We start from the raw sequence: 19,437 nt of genomic DNA, 5'->3' as shown, positions 1-19,437 counted from the left end.
TGAAATTACATTTTTTCCCCTATTCCCCCAATGCCAGTGTTTCCTTGTGTCCCTTTATGTTTGCGATCTGTCCTTTCTGAGGGTACAGGTGTCCCAACTTTGTATGAACTGGTTTTCTGTTAGGTTCCCCCACCCTGGCCAGACCCCCTGGGCTTTGTCTCTTGTCCCTTCACTCCAAAGGGCCAGCAAAACGGACCCACAAATCTGCCAGGACTCGGCCAATACCCTCAAGGCAATGGATGGCTTTTCAGAATTCTCACTTCTCTGGATCCCAGTTTTCATTTCATGTTTGGCCTCTTGGGGATTGCTTGCTCTCTTACCAGCTCAGCAATGCATTAAAGTATTTTACCTTTTATCCAGGACTTTAGTTGTTTCCAGTGGAAGGGCTGCCCGTGAATATATCCTACCATATGCTAGGAAGAGAAGTCTCCATTGGCTACAGTACATCATCTTCAACAAAGAAAATGCAGCTTCTCTTCTGAATAAGTCAGAAATCATTAAGATTTAAACATTTAGCCTTTTATGTTTAAGGAGTAGCTTCTCCTTTTAATTTCAAATTCATTATTAGGGCGATGTTTCAAAGTTAAAGAAAAAACAAGAACTCTCCTGCTTTCAGTTTATGGTTGTTCAGCTTTTTCAACAAAGAATGTCCAATAAGTGACTGTCCACTCGACATCGCCCCTAACGGGGCTGGTTTCAGGTCGAGAGCGTAAACACGCAGTCTGTGAAACAGGAAGTAGGTCGTTCTCCTGCGTGACCTTGGGAATGACCCGAGCCCGCCACTGACTGCGCATTAACTAACCGGAGCGCAGAGAAGTCCCGGACCAGGAAGGGGACAAGCCTCTGTCAGTCTTGCTGGAACTACGGTACTAATTCTTATCTTTTTTGTAACTGTGGTAAACAAACAAAAACACCCACAACATGAAATGTACCATCCTGACCATTTTTTAAAGTACAGTTTATTAACGGTCAGTAGACTCACACCGTGGAACAGGTCGCTGGAACTTTATAACCTTACAAAACCGAAACCCTGTGCCCGCCGGATGACAGCGCCCTGCCCCGCCCCCGCTCCCCCCCCCCCACCCCCACCACCAGCCGCACGAACTCCCACACCTCAGCGGCCCCGACGAGGAGTTCAGTTGCGAGAGCGTCAATACCACAGTTTGCTTTTCCAGGACCAAATTTCTACAATTCCTGAGAAAACGAGGCTTACTCATTTAAAGCGGACAATCTGAGTGAATGTTTTTTTTTTCAATAAAACAGTATTTCCTAAATCACACACTGGAATGGAAACCTTTACAGATGAAACAGAGCCGAAGGTCCCGCTTTAACGCCCCCATTTTGTAGATAAATTACGCTGAAGCTATGAAATACCAAGGAGCTCATGCAAAGATCCTTTCAGAACTACTGAACTTCTAGCTACCAAAATACATCCGCTTTCCACTGAAAGACACAAAGTATATAAAAAGGAACAAATTTTAAATCTAGCATCTTACTATTTTTACTTCAAAATTAAAATTATTTCCAAATCTGAAATACATTGCAGGTAATATGTTAATCTGATTTTAATCTGCTATGTTCTTATTCTTTAACACAGTATTGTTTCTATTATTCCGAAAAATATCCTATATAGACATTGGAATCTCCTCTGGTTTTTTTCTGAAATTGCTGTAAATGCCTTTCCTTCTAAAACGCGCTGAGCTGCACTCAGTGCACCCGGCCAGCTCCGGAAGGGACCCTGCAGTCGGGGCGAAGCTGGGCCGGGGCGGGAGCGGGCCAGGCCCCTGGACCTGGGCAGCAGCACATCACCCCCCCCCACGCCCCCCCCCCCCCCCCCCCCCCCCCGGCAGCTCAGTCTTGAGAGTTTTTCTTCGGCTGTTTTTGGTGACGTAGAGAGAGTCCTCTCAGATTCCTCCGGGTGACAGACAGATCCGACCTTGAGGAGGACCGGAAGCCCACTTCCTCTGCTTTTATGGGCTTAATGATATGGCCAGGCTTGGTGACGACCTTGGACTTGGTGAGCTTCTGGAAGGCCCGCTGGGTGTTCCACGTCGCTCCTACGGGGGTCTGGATGGTCCTTTCAAACTGCTGGGGGCGGGCAGACGGGGGTGGCAGCGCCCGCACCTGGTGCGCTGCCACATGGATGTTCCGCTTCTCGTGGATAATCACGTTTGGCAAGTTCTTGTCTTTCCTTGGAGGACCCGCAGGGGCGCTCGTGAGAAACCGGCGTCTCTTCCTGGCACTGGGCCTCAGGCCCGCGCCGCCCCACTCGCCCCAGCCAGGCAGAGCCAGGCCCACGTCCTGTGGCTCGCTCGCCGCCGCAGCTTCCCGCTTCTCTTTCAAGAAGTCTCTGACCACATCGTCCCCAGCAAAGGCTTCCTTTATCAGCTGCTTGTGATCGCGCTCCTGTTCACCTTCCAGCTCCTCTATGGCCATGGGGACAGCCAAGGACCTCGCGGGAGGGGCTCTGGCCGTGAGCATGCTCTGTAGGTCAGCCCTGCGCTCCTTCCCTTCCTTGCCCTCGGGAGCGCCAGGCTGCCCCGCCGGCTCCCTGCCCCGCCGCGGCCTTCCCCGCGCAGGCCTGGCCAGTGCCGTCCTGTGGAAGCGGCCGTCTCCGTCCGCCCCCTCCGGCTCCTCCGGAGTCCCTGCCCTCTCTGGCCTCTGCGGCAACAGCGGCTCCTCTTCTTCCCCGGCAGCTCCCTCTCTCTGGACGGGCAAAGCTGTCCTCGCCGAAGCCCCTTTTCGCTTCCTGGACGAAGGCTTGTCCTTGTTGCGTTTCTGAGACAGTGCCCTCAATTCAGACAGCACCTCCTGGCTGCTGCAATCTTCTGTTTCCTGTCTGCCCACTGGCTTGGCGTCCCGGTTGAGCCCCGACTTTTTCCTAAGCGATCGTCTTTCCTCGAATTCTCGCAACAAAACCTCCTCCTCTGCCGCTGGCCTTCCCTCCCCTTCACTTTCAGGGGCCTCGGCGGCCGCAGGCTCTGGACACTGTTCGGGTTCCTTCTGGCTCTCGGCCTCTTCCGTGTCCCTGGAGTGACTCCTGACCATCCAGGGGTTCGGCCCACCTGCTGCCACCTGTGCCTCGTCCACCGCATCAGGGGCAAGCGGGTCACTCTCTCCCTCCGCACCTCCCTCCTCTTCCTCACTTCCGGAGGCCACCTGGTGCTTCTGCGTCAGCTCCTTGCCCCTGGCCAGCTGCGCCTGCACGGCCCGGCGAGCCTCCGCGTCGTATTTGGCCATAACTGCCCTGGACCTTGCCCACTTCCCGCGGTTCTGGTGCTTGAGGCTCATTCGCTCCATCATTCTGGCCTTTTCGAGTTTTCCCAGGTCTTCCAGCGCAGCAGTAGGACTGATTCTCCGCAGATTCTCAAACTCTTCTAGAACTTTCTTGGCCTTTCCTTTCTTCAAAAGTCTGTGATACTTTTTGCTTTTGATTTTCTTCTCTCTGCGAGCCCTGGCCTCATAGTAGGACTGCAGGGCCCGGGCCCTCTGGAGCTCTGCCCGGCGCATCTTAGCCTCTCCCAGGCTCATGGCTTCGAGGGAGGCCTTTTCCACGGGAGTCAGCAAAGGGTCTCTCACTGGCTGCCCGTTCTTACACAGAAGGTCAAAAATCTCCTGCTCCAGGGGCGTTCCTGCCTTCCAGCCACGGAGCACATGTTCCACAGGAGCAAAGGCTGGCTGCTCCTTCTCCAGGGGGAACACCAGCTGCTCTGCCCGCCGGTTCTTCAGCACAATGGGGTCCCACCGGGAGAGGGCCTGGGAGGCTTCGTGGAACGCTGCTTCTCTGCGGGTTCGCTCAGCCTCCTCTCGGGTAACAGGCAACCCCACGGTCTTCCTCGATTTGACTCTACTCAGCTGCTTTTTCACGGTGGCGAAGGAGGGCCAGGTGCTGATGGGCTTGAGCAGGTCAGAAAGGACTAGTCTTTCTCCTGACCCGTCAGAACTGATGGCGAACTCAGACGCCTTCAGACCGGCCTCAGATCTCTCTGCCAACCTCCACCTCTCCTTCCCACCAAGGGAACTGATGGCTTCCAGAAGCCGCCGGTGCTTTCGCTCTCCATCACTGTCCCCCTCATCCTCACTGGGGCTCACGGGGCAGTCACTCGGCAAGTCCTCTAATCCGTCCTGTGTGCCTCCAGCCAGAGAGCTCTCCGCAGCCCACGCCACACTCCTCTTGGCGGCCGCCTCTGTCACGGGCCAGGAGCAGAAGCTGAAATAAATGTGTGACTGAGGATTAACTCCGTTATACTCTATAGGGGCAAGCTCCCAATGTCTTCCACATGTATCTGAGGACGGGATTACTTAAGGACCCTACGTCCTATCTCTTACCATTTCAAATTTCACACTTTCATAGGAATAACAACAAAAACCACTTACCGCTTCCCAACAGTTATATTTGGGTCAATTCCACCGAATCTGGACAGGAATTCAAGGTAGGGAACAGCACCAGAGCTGGTGAGCGGGATCTACGTTCAAACATGAAGGGGGACAGCGGGTTAGAGAAGTCAGAGGCAGCAGGGCACAGCACGGCAGGCTTCGTGCTGGGGGGGGACACTGTCAGGGGGCCGGACATTCTAGTAAACTGTGGCAAGTCTAGGGCTCTGCACTGACATGTACGCTCAGCAAACAGGTCTAAACAGCGCAAATGCCAGTCAACAAGGGAGCTACAAAATTATCTCAAATCCAGCTCTATCTAAAAATAGAGTAAAAATATATTCTAATGCATACTTTCCATACATACTAACAAATATTACATATGTATAACTATAACGCATGTATGTTTCCCAAGAGGCTGCTGCCCAGAACAATCTTACTGTCATGTAAGTTCTCTGTACACTTACTATTTTTTTAAGGTACAAAAAAGCCATTTTTAAATTCAAAGTTTTATCAAAAACGTTACTGAGTCAAGAGTGTCGAGACCATACATGAAGCGGTTATTTTCTCAATGTTTAATACTGAAGTTGAGAACCGTACTGTGATTATGTAAGAGAATAGCTCTTATTCTTAGAAAATGCACATTGAAGTATTTAGAAGAACCATAAATACAAGCAACTTTGTCTCGGTTGGTTCGGAAAAAAACATGATGTCTGCATTCTTTGCGTGTCTCGTGGACGGTGGTGTTTGCACACGCACACTGGAAGATCGCAGGAGAAGCAGAGGGGGTGAAGCCAGGGCTGGGCCTCGTTTGTGCCACATGGGCTCTAATGTACTATTCTTATTTTTACAAATGTCCTGAACGTGTAAAATGATTTCCAAATTTTAAAAAATCAATAATTTTTAAGTGAAAATAATTTTCCCTCCAAAAAGGAGTGTAAAACTAAAATTAAGATAAATACACGTGTATCATCAACATATTGTATTCGGGTTCGTGTAAATGCACGGAGTACAATTTCCCACGTTGCTGAACAGCTCCCAAGCCTGTCCAGTCGCGCCTGATACCGACTTAGCCCCTAAAACCCCGCCTCACGGCCCAGCACGGCCACCCCAGGCCCCCGCAAAGGACACGTCTCCGCTTCCTGTTTACATCGCGGGCAGTCGGGAGACAGAAGCAGGGGAAGGGGCTTCTTTGTGGAGCCTTTATCCTGGAAAGGACACCCATGACTTCTACTTCTGCCAGGGCACCTTTCATGGATATAATTCGGGGCAGACACTTCAGAGTCTCCCTTACCTTAGAGAAGGAGGGCAAGGCCAGATGAACTACGCAGTCCCAGGACTGGGTGCCCTCTGGCTTTGGGGCACAGACGAGCGAAGGAAGCAGGAGAGAAACGTGTGCAGGGCCCACTCACTGCTCACGGGCACGGGCACCACACTGGGTGTTCACGAGACGTGACTGTGTAGCCCGAGAGCCCCCTTCTGAGGCCGAGGAAAGGGTCCGCCCTGCACAGAGCGGAGGTGTGGCCTCCCCACGTGGCACGGCCAGTAAGTGCCAGCCACGTCCGTGACCCCAGAGCCTAAGTCCACCTGCCACACGAACCGCCCTGCCCGGAAGAAAAAGGAAGTCCGTGAACCTGGGAAGCTTTCATCCCATCTCACACTGTTGCGCGTGGTCTAATGCCCATTCTGACACGGCCGACACCTCTGTGCAGTGCCCCGTCTCCAAAGCGAAGCCCCTCGGGCAACCAGAGAAGCGGGTCCATTTCAATATTCGTGATTCCGGCAAAAATGTCTGGGGTTGGAAGATAGGTTTTCAGTCAATATTCACGTTGATATGTATCTTCAAAGACTTCTCCTTCCCACTCGGCCCCACCGCTGGGGCCAGACAGGGTCTTGCTTGCCTTCTCTGGAATCCATTTACCAATTCAACTTCTTTTAAAATGTTTATGTTAATATTCAGAGACCAAGGCCACATTAAAAAAAACCCACATCACTATGAATGGAAACGAAGGTACAGGCCCTGATCGATCATCAAAACCCCCTGACGATAACCGTGCCGGAAACGGTTCTTGCTGTAAAATTAAAGCTCAAGTGAATTCACTCTAACTGGAAAATTCTTTTCTGATGTTAAGGGGGAAACCCTTTAGCAGTTTAATGTTTCCCATCAGGCTTATGTTAACTGCTGAGCAAAAGTCTGTATCAGCACATGGACTCCTGAAAGTCCAGAGAAGTCACACACACCCTGGCCTCCGAGGGCTGAGAAGCGCAGGCCGCCCTCCGTGCCAGGGAACGTGGCCCCCGCCCTGCCTCCCCACGTTACACGCAGATCACAGGGGCTCCAAGTTCCAGAAGAACATGCCTGTCGTTTAGCATAGACCACTGGGACCTGTTTTTCTTCTTTGTAATCTTTGAAGTTCAACAGTTCTCAGTGACTTCTCTTAAAAACAGATGTAGCTCTTAAAAACATTCTCCGTACTTTTCCTCTTCCTGCATAGCTGATTAGCTTGGGAAGACTGTCAAATTTTTAAATTAACATGAGATCATGAATATAGGAGACATTAACAGGAAGAAATATTTTTATTCTCCATTTGGTATCGAGTGTCAGTCAAATGAAGCTCAGGAGAAAAGCGATACGCTGTCTGCAAGGACAAATGTTCTCTAAACGCAAAGAGCAGAACCACGCAACACAGCAGTGCCACGGCCAGGTATGCGCCAAGAGGAGTGAGAACACGTGTCCACACGCACCCGGACATGAATGTTCGTAGCCGCATTGTTCACAGAAGCCAAAACGTGGAAAAACCACAAGGTCCAGTCAAAAGGCGGCCGGTCCATACACTGGACCATCATTCGGCCATAGAAGCGTGACTCACGCTCCAACATGGCAGAACCCCGGCAACGCTGTGCCAAACGGAGGAGGCCAGACACAAACATCAAACACTGAGCTATTCCGTCTGTAGGAAATGTCCAGAAGCAGCACACCTGTTGTGACAGAGAGCAGATGGCTGGGGTCAGGAGCAGGGCTAGGGGGCGTGAGAGGGACTGCCCACGAACACGGAGCTCCTCGTCGGGGTGATGGGAATGTTCGGGAATTAGGGGTGATGCTGGCACAGCTCTGTGCATATGTGAGAAACCACTAACTTGTACATTTTTAAACGGCGGGTTTTGTGATATGTAAATTATATCTCAATGAAGATTTTATTTGCAATGTAGGTACATACACATGTGTTTAGTTCTGGGCTGCCTACTCTCTCCCATGGATCTCTGTTTTCATGCCGGCACCAGCGGCTTCGGCCCCGTAGCCTTGTCGCATGATTCCTCCCTCTTTGCTCTTCTTTCTCAAGCTTGCTGGGGCCAGTCAGTCTTTTGTGGTTCCACGCAAAATTTAGGAATATTTGCTCTAGTTCTGTGAAATATGCCAACGATATCTTGATAGCAATTGCGCTGAATCTATGCATCGCCTCGGGCAGTACGGACGTTTTACGTCTTCCTGTCCACGACCACGGCACGCGCTTCCTGCCACCTGTTCGCAGTCCCTTCAGCTTCCTTTGTCACTGTCCTGTACCCTCTGAGTGCAGGTCCTTTCCATCCTTGGTCAAGTTCATCCCTCGGTACTTTTTTGATGCAATTGTAAACGGGATGATTTTCTTTAATTTCCCTTTCTGGTAGTTCATTACTGCTGTATAAAAATGCAGCTGACTTCTGGATATTTATTTTGTGTCCTGCTACCTTACAGATGATGTGTTATGTACCCCTGAAATCTATATAATCTTACAAACCAGTGTCACCCCAACAGATTCAAAAATAAGTAATGTGTCAGGAAAAAGTTGAATAAGTAAAATGTACACACAATAAAGAGTGATGGAGAAGAGTAAATATTACTTGTTGTAAAATGTTGACGTAAATAAAGGGGAAAACTCTGACGGCTCCGCGCCTCCGCTGCCGCCACTGCACACACGCCTGCCTCCTCCTGGAGAACTGGTCTCGTTCAGAAAGAGTTTTTGAAATACAGGGGGCGGGGGGGGATGGACATAAAAGTAAGTTCATACTTTTTTGCATGGAAAATACGGCGGACTTCCGGCCAAGTTGGAGGCCTAGACAGACACGCTGCATCTCCCTCCACAACTCAGAAGGAACACCACTACCTCAGAACTAGAGACAACCAGAAGGTCCAGAAAATCAGGCTGCATGGCTGCATGAAGTCCAACAAACAAAGACATAAAGAAGAAATACCCAGACAAGTAGGAGGGGCAGAGCTGGGGTGGAGAGGACATGGTGTGGTGGCGGCAGCAGTGGTGGTGGCAGCAGCGACAGGCCAACGGAAAGCGCAGTCACACATTTTAAAGTCAGGAGGGACACCTGGGGAGCGCTCCCAGCACCAGACCAGAGCACGCAGCTCATGCCTCCTGCACCAGGGAAAATCAAGCCTCATTGCTTCTGACTGTGCAGACCAGTGGGGGTTGGGGCGGAGGCAGAAACTGCCCATCTCTCAGCAGAGTCCGCTTGTTTAAAGGGCCCCACGGTCCTAGAACATCCACAGACCCACCCACTCTGGGAGCAACGGCCAGGGCAAGCAGCTAGAGGGGTGCCAGTCCCATACAAAGAGGGAGAAGTGCCTGGAAAAGGGGTGAGTGCTGGGCAGACACCACTGTTCCCTCTCAGACCCCTGCCCCACGCACAGCACCACAACATGGTGAAATGAGTGGCCCTGTGCTGACGAATCCCTAAGGCCCCGCCCCTTACAACATAACAGGTGCAACAGCTCTACTTAAGACACAGAGGCAAACACACACAGGAGCCTGTCAAGATGAGGAGACAGAGAAGTATGACCCAAAAGGGGGAACAGATCAAGGTTCCAGTGGGAGAACTAAGTGACAAGGAGATAAGCAACCTAACAGATGAGGAGATAGCCAACCTAACAGATGCAGAATTCAAAACACTGGTGATAAAGATGCTCACAGGCTTGACAGATATGCTTGAGTACAGCAAACAGATAAGGGAAGAAGTGAAGGCAATGCTAAGTGAAATGAAGGAAAATCCACACAAAACCAATGGTGAAGGGAAGGAAATTGGGGTTCAAATCAATAATTTGGAACATAAGTAAGAAAAAAACAGTCGACCAGTACAGAATGAAGAAACAAAAATTTTTTAAAATGAGGAGAGGCTTAGGAACCTCTGGGACAACTTTAAACGTGTCAACATCTGAATCATAGGGGTGCCAGAAGGAGAAGAGGAAGAGCAAGAAATTGAAAACTTATGTGAAAAAACAATGAAGGAAAACTTCCCAAATTTGGTGAAGGAAATAGACATACAAGTCCAGAAAGCACAGAGAGTCCCAAACAAGCCAGACCCAAAGAGGACCACACCAAGACACATCATCATTAAAATGCCAAAGGTTCAAAATAAAGAGAGAATCTTAAAAGCAGCAAGAGAAAAGCAGAGAGTCACCTACAAAGGGGTGCCTATAAGACCATCAGCTGATTTCTCAAAAAAAACCTTTGCAGGCAAGAAGGAACTGGCAAGAAGTATTCAATGTGATAAAAGGCAAGGGCCTGCAACCAAGATTACTTTATCCAGCAAAGCTATCAATTGAAATGGAAGGGCAGGTGAAGTGCTTCCCAGACAAGATGAAGCTAAAGGAGTTCATCATCACCAAGCCCTTATTATATGAAATGTTAAAGGGACTTATTTAAGGAAAAGAGGATCAAAATTATGAACACTAAAATGACAACAAACTCACAACTATCAACAACTGAATCTAAAAAATAAAGACAAAATCCAACTAAGCAAACCAGAATAGGAACAGAATCATAGGTGTGGGGATCATTGGGAGGGTTATCAGCTGGGAGTGGGGAGGGGGAGAAATGGGGAAATGGTGCAGGGACTAAGAAGCATAATTGGTTGATACAAATTAGACAGGTGGAGGTTAAGAATAATTTAGGAAAGGGTGAAGCCAAAGAACTTACATGCATGACCCATGGACATGAACTAAGGGGGGTGGGACTGCTGGGGGACGGGGGTGCTGGGCAGAGGGGAGCAAAGGGGAAAAAAATGGAACTACTGTAACAGCATAATCAATAAAATATACTTAAAAAATGAAAACAAAAATAATACAATAATTAATACAAAGTAATACTGGAATAAGCTCTGGGTTTCACGCGCTCACAGCTGTGGACCTGGTTCGTCCCCACCCTGTGCAGTCAGTTCACATTACTCACAGGAGCTGCGTCCTATGAAGACGCTGTGAGCACTGAGTAGTGGACACTGACCCGCAGCTCCCAGGGGAAGCACAGGCTCAGGTTCCTGCCAGTCTCTGGTGGTCACAACATTTTTGTCAGACAATCAACACATGATCTTTCTGTGTGTGCTTTTCTGTTTACAGACAGCGCATTTAATCTGCAGTGTTGATTCATGAGCCAGAACTCCTTCCCAGCAGCCCTGTCACTCAAGCCTGAATGAGCCCATTTAACACACGGACTGTCCCCATTCAGAAAAAAAAAAAAAAAATCGCTCTTCCTCTTCCTTCCCTCATCCCTTCCTCCCTAACATCTCTGTCCCAAATCGTTGGGCTGGGGGCAGGTGGGGTCAGAGCGCCCTGGTGTCGGCAGCATCGGGGGAGCCCAGGTCATCCAGAATGGGGAGCGAGAGCTGAAGACGGGGCCCGAGTCACATGTCAGGGAGACGGAGCAAATAAGTAAATACACTGAAATGACAGAGGCCAGGCTTCTTATTGTCTGAAAAGTGAGTGACAAATATGGAAAGCCAGCAAACTAGAATGGGCCCTGAGCTGTTGAATTGCAATTGGCAGAACTGGTGTGACCTCATGGTTTTCAGTAAAATTGATACAGAAATAAATGTAGATGTAAGTGTATATAGACATGGGGAGAGTGCTTCCCCTCAGGCTACATACCCCCTCCTCCCAAAAGCCCTCCTGGACTGCCACACCCAAATTTTAGGTAGTGCACCTCCCCCTAATGCCCACAGCATCCTGGCACTTAGCAGCACTTTCAGAGCCCCCCCTCTGGACAGGGATCCCCACAGGGCAGCCCGTGGCTCACTGCTCTACACTGGCTGGAGCTTAGAGCAGATACTCAGCAAACCACGGGATGTGAGAACAGAGACCAAGACCCAGACAGTCCAACTTACAATGGTTTCGTTTATGATTTTTCAACTTTGTGAAGGAGTGAAAGCCACACACGTATTCAGTAGAAACTAAACTTTGAGTTTTGCTCTTGTGGGGACGCTGGGCCGTGGCCGCAGCTCCTGGCTGGCCAGGCGACCACGAGGGTCAACGACTGGCCCAAGTGTGCCTGAGGCTTCTGCCCAGCTGCGGGCTGATGTGAGCGCCCTGAGACGGTGAAGGTGGGCTGGGCCGGGCCAAGCCGCTCAGGAGGTCAGGGGTAGCTAATGCGTTTCTGACTTGGGACACTTTCAAGTTACAATGCGTTTATCAGGACAAAACCCCACCGTGAGTCAAGGAGCATCGATACTAAGTTCCAAAGTGTAAGCTGAGCAAACACCTTACACCCGGGAAGCCTTACCAAAAATGCTAAAGGAAAAGGGCTGCACGGGTGCTGCATGCGAAGCACGGTCAAAGCTCGTCCCGATCATCCCACGTCTGCTGGAGTTTAATTAAGTGAATCGTGAAAAATAAAACTTGAACTGCTCGCTTGGGACATGGGGACAGTCAGGCTGGGCGACAGGCCGCTCTCCCCCACGTCCCTGTCCCTGCAGCCGGGGACGCGAGGTCGTTACGCACACTGTACCTGGGCCAGCACGTCGTGAAACTGTCCTCTCGTGAGAGGCAGCAGGAAGGCGGTGACGACTCTTCTCAGGTCACTCTTGGACACTGTCATGGTGTGACTGGTATCGAGCAGCTGAAAAGCTTTGACCAACTCATCTCCTTTATCGGTAATTTTTTGAACTAAAATCCGTTTAACATCTAAAAAGGACAGGATTGGATTTGCAACGGCTGTGGCTGTAAAAGAGAAACAGCTCTTTGTTACGGCGCTAGAACCAAGCTCCCACGCCGTCCGCCGCGTGCCGGGGGCAACCAGCTTCCCACGCGGCACGTCTGCCACGCCCAGGCTCATGCCTCTGGCCGTCAGGCAGCGCCATGGCAGGCCCGCCGTCACCTTTCCTCCTCTGACATCTGATCAACATAAAGTGACAGTAATAACAGCAGAGAGAAAAACCAAGGCAAAGAGGGTTTTCCCCACAAAGGACACATATCATTACAAGTGAAAAACAAGGATATGGGAATAAAACTTAAAAGTATCAATATCGTTTCAATCCAACCTTTAAAATAGCACATTGGGTTTTCCTCCTCCTGTTAATTTGAGGGGAAAACTTAATTCTTAAGCCCAGGCCAGTCCCTGCCCAGGACAAGGAAGACGTGCGAGCAGGCTGGCCACTGAGGGGGAGGGCGCCCTGCCTGGGTGGCAGAGGGGTGGTGACCGACTGCGGGTGCTAGGCCCCAGGGTCCCAGGCCACCAAAGGAGAGGGGACACAACACACGCCTCCCTTCCCTCCAACTCAGATAAAAACCGCTGCAGAGCAAGTTGAAGTAATGTCGTAAATGCAGCAGTGACAGTCAGTATCAGAAGTGTGAGGACCTGATCGCTGCATTTTTATTTTGTGACCTGCTAGGGGAAGAGGGGCCTCAGAAGGACGGTAGTTTGGTGGATCTCTCCTATTTATTTGTGAAAGTTTGCCAAGGCTTGGTGACCACAGTGAGGAAGGAGTCTGCCGGGTGGGGGAGGAGTCTGTTGGGTGAGGGAGGAGTCTGCCGGGTGGGGAAGGAGTCTGCCGGGTGTGGGAGGAGTCTGCCGGGTGTGGGAGGAGTCTATTGGGTGAGGGAGGAGTCTGCCAGGTGTGGGAGGAGTCTGCCGGGTGGGGGAGGAGTCTATTGGGTGAGGGAGGAGTCTGCCAGGTGTGGGAGGAGTCTGCCGGGTGGGGGAGGAGTCGGCCGGGTGTGGGAGGAGTCTGCCGGGTGTGGGAGGAGTCTGTTGGGTGAGGGAGGAGTCTTCTGGGTGGGGGAGGAGTCTATTGGGTGAGGGAGGAGTCTGCCAGGTGTGGGAGGAGTCTGCCGGGTGGGGGAGGAGTCTGCCGGGTGTGGGAGGAGTCTGTCGGGTGTGGGAGGAGTCTGTTGGGTGAGGGAGGAGTCTGCTGGGTGGGGGAGGAGTCTGCTGGGTGGGGGAGGAGTCTGCCGGGTGGGGGAGGAGTCTGCCAGGATGACTAAGAGAATACTGAAACGTGAGGCAGGTGGTGTTTTCCAAGAGGCCACAAGGCCCCCACCATGCGTCCTTTTCTCACACTGTCATGTTCACACTCTTCTCATCTAAATGGGGGGGTGTATGTCCCTTCCCCTTGAATCTGGGTGGGCCTGTGACCAGGGCAGTATTGACGCTACATGAGTTCCAAGAAAAGGTAGCAAAAGACATTACAGCTTCTGCCTGTCACAGTCTTAAGATGCCCACACCAGCCGCCATGCTGTGAGATGTCAAGGAGCCGCCAGGAGAGGCCACATGCAGGTGTTCTGGCCAGATGCTCGCTCCCCCAGGAGAAGAGGGCTGGGCAGAGAGTCTGAGGGAGAAGAAGGGGCTCCAGTCTCCCCGGAAGTGCGCAGAGGCGCCCCGCCATTCCTGACGGTCGCATGGACCCTCAGAAGCAACTGACTCCTGCCCTGAAGGTGCGCGGCCCCTCTGCTGCCCAGCCTGAAACTGCGCCTGTGCCCAGGGTCACAGAGGGGCCCGCTTGTTAATTTATGTCTCCACCTTGAAATCCTTTGTCAGACTTTCATGGACATTTCTAGTTGCCTTCCAAGAAGCCCCATCTTTTCAACCAACAATTCGAACTTAAAATTATTAGAATTATAGAAAATATTATTTGAAACCATTTGAAATTGCTTGAAGGAAAACCTATTTCATGTGCCCCTGCAACTTCCGAGATTTAAAATGAAAGCAGTAACCAAACTCGGCATAACCTGCTGGTGGGCGTACAAACTCATACAATCTTTCCGGAGGGCAGACTGACCGCATTTTCTACGCCAATCTAGGACACAGAGCGTCACGACAGACGGCTGCTCTCACCCTGACAAGGAGGAACAGGGAAGATGTGCCCAAGGAGATGGGTTTCAAAGCCCATCAGCGAACTGAGGATGCAGAGAGACAAAATCCTGGAAAGGACCCGCCGTCCTTGGAGACCAAGGCCCGTCCTCGCAGGGCCGCAGGGAGAAGAGCAAACGCGCGCTGAACCGGGGCGAGGAAAACCACCGACCATCGCCAGTCACGCGTGGGCGGCTGCAATGGGTCCACACCCGGGGTCCCAGTCACACAGCATGTCCACACCGCCCTCCTGGGGCCCCACGTGTGCGCAAGCAGCGCCCCAAAGCTGCAGGTGGGGCACGGGGCTGTGTGACGTGCCCGGGGCATACAGGGTCTGAGCAGGCGTGGGAGTGCTGAGGCCAGGGGCCACCTGACCACACTGGGCAGAGAGCTGGGGGCTGGGCCGGGGTACAGAGGACTGCTGGGACACCCCCACCACTGGCAGGTGGCCTGGAAGGCACAGAACCCCCCAAGAGGCCCGGCTGGCAGCGGGACTGTGGCACTGGGATCTCTGGAGTCTCGCCAGGGCTCAGATGTCGGAGCTGCTGGAGGGGACGTTAGCAACCAGTGGTCACCTGAACCTGACAGCAGCTGCGGCCAGTCCAGACGCAGCCCGGCTCACTGGAAGCCTGAGGGAAGAGGGACAGTCCTCTTGCTGGTGGCGAATATGAGCTGCTTCCGTCTCTGCTGTTTTTACACAGATGTCTGGTCTGAAATCTTTTCTAAATTGCAAGACAAGTGAAATAGGAAAGGTGACCTAATGACGAGCAAAAACGGTCGTCACAAGACCCACGGAAAGAACAGCTGTAGAAGCGATCAGGTATTTAAACTAAGAATGATAAATACGCTAGAGATTACAAGAAAAACTGACAACATGCAGAACATATGGGGGATTTCAGCAGAAGAAGGTAACTTTTTAAAAAGTATATGAAAAAGCTAGAAAATGAAAATACTGTATCAGAAGCAAAAAGCTCACTTGATTTGCTTACCAGCACACGTGGCAGAAGAAAGGACTTGTGAATATAATGTCGGGTCAGCAGAAATTATTCAGATTGAAACAAAAGTATTTTAAAAGGAAGCAGAGTCTCTATTATCGACGGCTGACAGGTGCATGTTCCCGCCCGAATTCCACTGTGGAATCCAGGAGTTAAACGCGCACAGAGCTACATACGCACGCGCCTGCCGGAAAGCAGCCGGCCGAGCAGTTCACGGTGACTGCTTCCGCAGAGGAAAATGCTGTTAGGGGATGTTCTCTATAGCTTTTAATTTAAGAAAAAAATAATTCAGTACATTAAAAATACCACCAATAAAACTAAAGGCAAATGACAAATGACAAAGACGCCGATGGGACCCACAGCGGAGAAAGGGTTACAGCGCCTGCGCATCACTGAAAAGACCAGCCCACGCCAGGTAAGCAGGCAGGGAAAGAAAAGGCGGATTAACAAAGAAGGAGACCAGCATCCGAGACACACTTGAGAACCAGAGTGAGCCTTCAGTGTTACAGAAACGCAAATGAAAGGTGCAACAGAACATTGCTTTTGGGTTTCAAAGGACAGGATGGAAAGGACACTATTCTGTCAGGATGCTTAGAAACGGGCGCTGTGACCAGGACTTGCGGTGCACACGGTCCTGGCGGCGGCCCTCAGGGTCTGAAGAGCGTGAGTGACCTTTAACCCAGGGCCCACCGCCCTCTGGCCTTCTCTGTGCCACGGGGCCCGGCCTGAGACTCAGGCGCACGCAGAGGGCGCTGCGGACGTGAGCTGTCGGCTGGCCCAGGCCTGCTGCCCAGGTACGGGTCCATGCCGGCAGCCGCAAGGACCCTCCTGTCTGCTCGCCCCTTCTCCCCTGGACACAGAGGCGCTGAGACCGGGCGGGGCCCCGGGCCCCCTGAACCAAGTCTGTATTTCCCAGGCTCCCTGGCGGGTGCGTGGGACCAACTGGAAGAGAGCACAGGGGGCGCGTGTGACCTCTGACTGGCCTCCCTCCACTCACGAGGCAAAAGCCAACTCCCCTCCCTCGTGTCCCGAGTCCCCTTCTGGCCGTGGGGCCCCTGCCGAGCTGTGCCCCTGCTCCTGTTGGGGCATTTGTCTCACTCCCCTGGAGGCTTCCCCTCCCTCTGGGGACAGTGAGCTCCTCCAGGGCCACCGCCTCGGACCTGTGACAGTTCTTGTCGCAGACCGGGGCTCCTAGAATGTTTGGGAGGGAAGGAAGGAGGGGGGAGGGAGGGAGGGAGAGAGGGCGGGTTCCAACCCTGATCCGGCCACCAAAAGCTACATGACTTTCGGGCAGGAGCTCGAACCCCCTGCATCTCAGGTCCCCACAGAGGAAACAGGGACAAGGACAGACCCGACTTCATGACCGCACTGTGAGGACTGAATGACGCGAGGCCTCCGCCCAGAGCCTGGTCGTACTAGACACACGTCCGCGCTGCCCACCGCCAGCACGCCTGCTCACGAATACTCACTTGAAGACGGTCTGGCCACCCCTCGGACGCCGTTCCTGGAACAGACGCTGCACGGTGACGAGTGGGGCCTCGGACCGGCGAGGTTCTGCACGTGATGGCACGGAGCGCACCAACGTGGCACATGAGCCATTCTGCACGTTAGATCCCTGTGATGTCAAAGAAAACAGACTGTGTTACCTCCGGGCGCGCACTGCAGTGGGGGCCCCCCTCCGCCCTACCGTGCCTCCTCTGCGAGGGCCGCCAGGGGGCGTACGAAGGCCGCTGGCCATGACCCCTGGCCATGACCCCTGGCCAGCGTCTCACAGGCTTTCTTACAGCGAAGACAAAACCCTGAGGGTAGACTGCCTGCTGTTAGCAGATCCAACACTCTTCAAAAACGGAAAATAAGGACGCCTTTGGACAGGAAACCCCGCCTGCACCTTGACTAGACCCACTTCTCTTCTGGTGGCATCAAGGTGGAGGGTCGGACAGGAGCTCCCCTGAAGTGCCACCCCGCCCCACAACACCCAGTCGGGGCACAGCGGACCTGCGCAAATCTCTCCTCCATAGAAACGAGGACACTGGCAAAAACGGTCACAATGAGCTGTTTCAAAACTCCGGAAGGTGGCCAGGGGACTGCAGCAACCGAGGGAGCACGCGTGGGACTCCGCCTGCGATCGCCATGCGGGTGCCAGCAGCCTGGCAGCCGCCGGAGGGGCCAGCGCAGGGCTGGGCCGCCTCGGGGCCCCACTGCCAGGAACCGTCCCTGTCTGACCTGCCGGGTGGCTCCCTGGGAGACCCCCTCACCAGGCTGTCTCTAGTCTCACTAATTCAGAGCTCACCCAGGGAGCAGCGGCTATGGCAAAAGGTATTTGCTGAAAGAAATCAGAGACGATTGTTTACAAGTCTTAGCTGCCCGAGGGGTGGTGATCGGTGCAGTGACGCCTGCAGGAGGTTCAAGAGGCGGCCACGTGCCCCCGGGGACCTAAGGGGCCTGGCCGCCCAGGCCTGAGCTGTGAGCTTGCAGGTGCCGGGAAAGACTTGAGAGGGCTCCGAGCACTCACCTCTGGCTCACCTTGAGGCTCTGGCCAAGGGCACGAGCAGGAAGAGAAGGCTAAGACAGAACTGTAAATGGCCTCCCTGAGAGCAGAAGGAGTGTTCCAATGTCCACAAAGAGCCCCTCGGCAAAGACCAGAGACTACTAGCATTTAAGAAAAGAAAGACTTTATCAGACCAACAAAAACCGAGGGGGTCTGTCGCCAGCATACCTACTTGCAAGATATCTCATTAAAATAAAGTTTTCAGAAAGAAGGAAGTCAGGTGAGTCAGAAACTCAGATCTATGTACAGAAAGGAAAAACGCTAGAAAAAGGAAGCATAAACGCATGCGCCGCTACTAACAGAGCCGCACTGTACTTGAAGTAGAAACTGCTAACACTGAACGGAGAAATGCGCACTTTAACATAAAGAGCTGGGACCTCAACACCCACTTTTAACAACGGGCAGCCCAGCTCGACAGAAGAGCAACGGAAACCAGAAGACCGAGCAGCACGAGAAACAAGGCCGAGCTAACAGACACCAAGAACACACTCCGCCTGACCACAGCAGAGCACACGTCCGCCCAGGTACACAGGGAACGCCCTCCAGGAGTGACCCGAGGCTAAGGCATGAAACAAGGCCCAACAAATTTACGAGGATGGGAACCGCCCACATGTGTTCTCCAGCCACACTGGAATAAAATGAGAACTCAGTGACGGAATGAAATGGGGTAACTCAGGCAGATGTGGAAATTAAACAACACACCCTGTAAGCTGTGGGTCAGAGAGGATGACGGCAGGATAAGTCAGCAGCTACTGGCAGGTGACTGACAATGAAGCCCCCCCACACACACCCCAATACTTACAGGGCGGGGTCAGGGAAAGCAGCGCTTAGAGGGAAATGTATAGCTGTGTGCGTCTACATAAAAAAATCTCAATAAATAACCTAGCCACCTTCCTTAAAAAGCTAGAAAAATGAGAGTAAGTTAAACCCAAGTAAAATGAAGGAACTAGTAAAGATTAGAGCAGAAATAAATAAAATTGAGGGCAGAAAATAGAGAAAACCAACAAAATTAAAAGCTGGTTCTTTGAAAAGATCAGCAAAACTAATAATTTTTTAGCTAACCTGACCAAGAAAAAATGAGGGATACTCAAATGATTAAAATCATGAATAAAACAGAGGGCACTACTGCTGGCCTTTCATAAACAAAAAGGATTATTACTAATTGTACGCCAACAAATTAGATAACTTACATAAAATGAAAAAATTCTTAGAAAGACACAAACTACCGAAACTGACTACAGAAATAAAAAATCTAAGTAGACCTAGAACCAAGAGATTGAATTACTAACCAAAAACCTTACTGCAAAAACCCAAGTACCAGGCGGGTTCACTGGTGAATTCTACCAAACATTCAAAAAAGAATAATTAAAACCAATCCTTCACAACCTCCTCCAAAAAAACCAGAGAGGGAACACTT

At 51.8% G+C, this 19,437-nt stretch overlaps 1 protein-coding gene across 1 annotated transcript in view; it reads right to left on the bottom strand.

Annotated features, from left to right (window-relative positions):
- Positions 1-19,437, bottom strand: part of EFCAB6 (EF-hand calcium binding domain 6) — a 162,406-nt gene that overhangs the window by 133,321 nt on the left and 9,648 nt on the right. The window contains exons 3-5 of the mRNA XM_090272278.1: positions 16,942-17,087; positions 12,138-12,349; positions 4,378-4,466 (exon numbers count right to left, since the gene is read on the bottom strand). Coding sequence (XP_090128404.1) covers positions 4,378-4,466; positions 12,138-12,349; positions 16,942-17,087 — 447 coding nt within the window. The remainder of the gene's footprint in view (positions 1-4,377; positions 4,467-12,137; positions 12,350-16,941; positions 17,088-19,437) is intronic.

The sequence above is a fragment of the Furipterus horrens genome, unplaced genomic scaffold, assembly GCF_987537825.1.
Source record: "Furipterus horrens unplaced genomic scaffold, mFurHor1.1.pri manual_scaffold_4, whole genome shotgun sequence".
Taxonomy (NCBI): domain Eukaryota; kingdom Metazoa; phylum Chordata; class Mammalia; order Chiroptera; family Furipteridae; genus Furipterus; species Furipterus horrens.
Note: the sequence above shows the minus strand (reverse complement) of the source record. Positions and strands in the feature narration are given on the sequence as shown.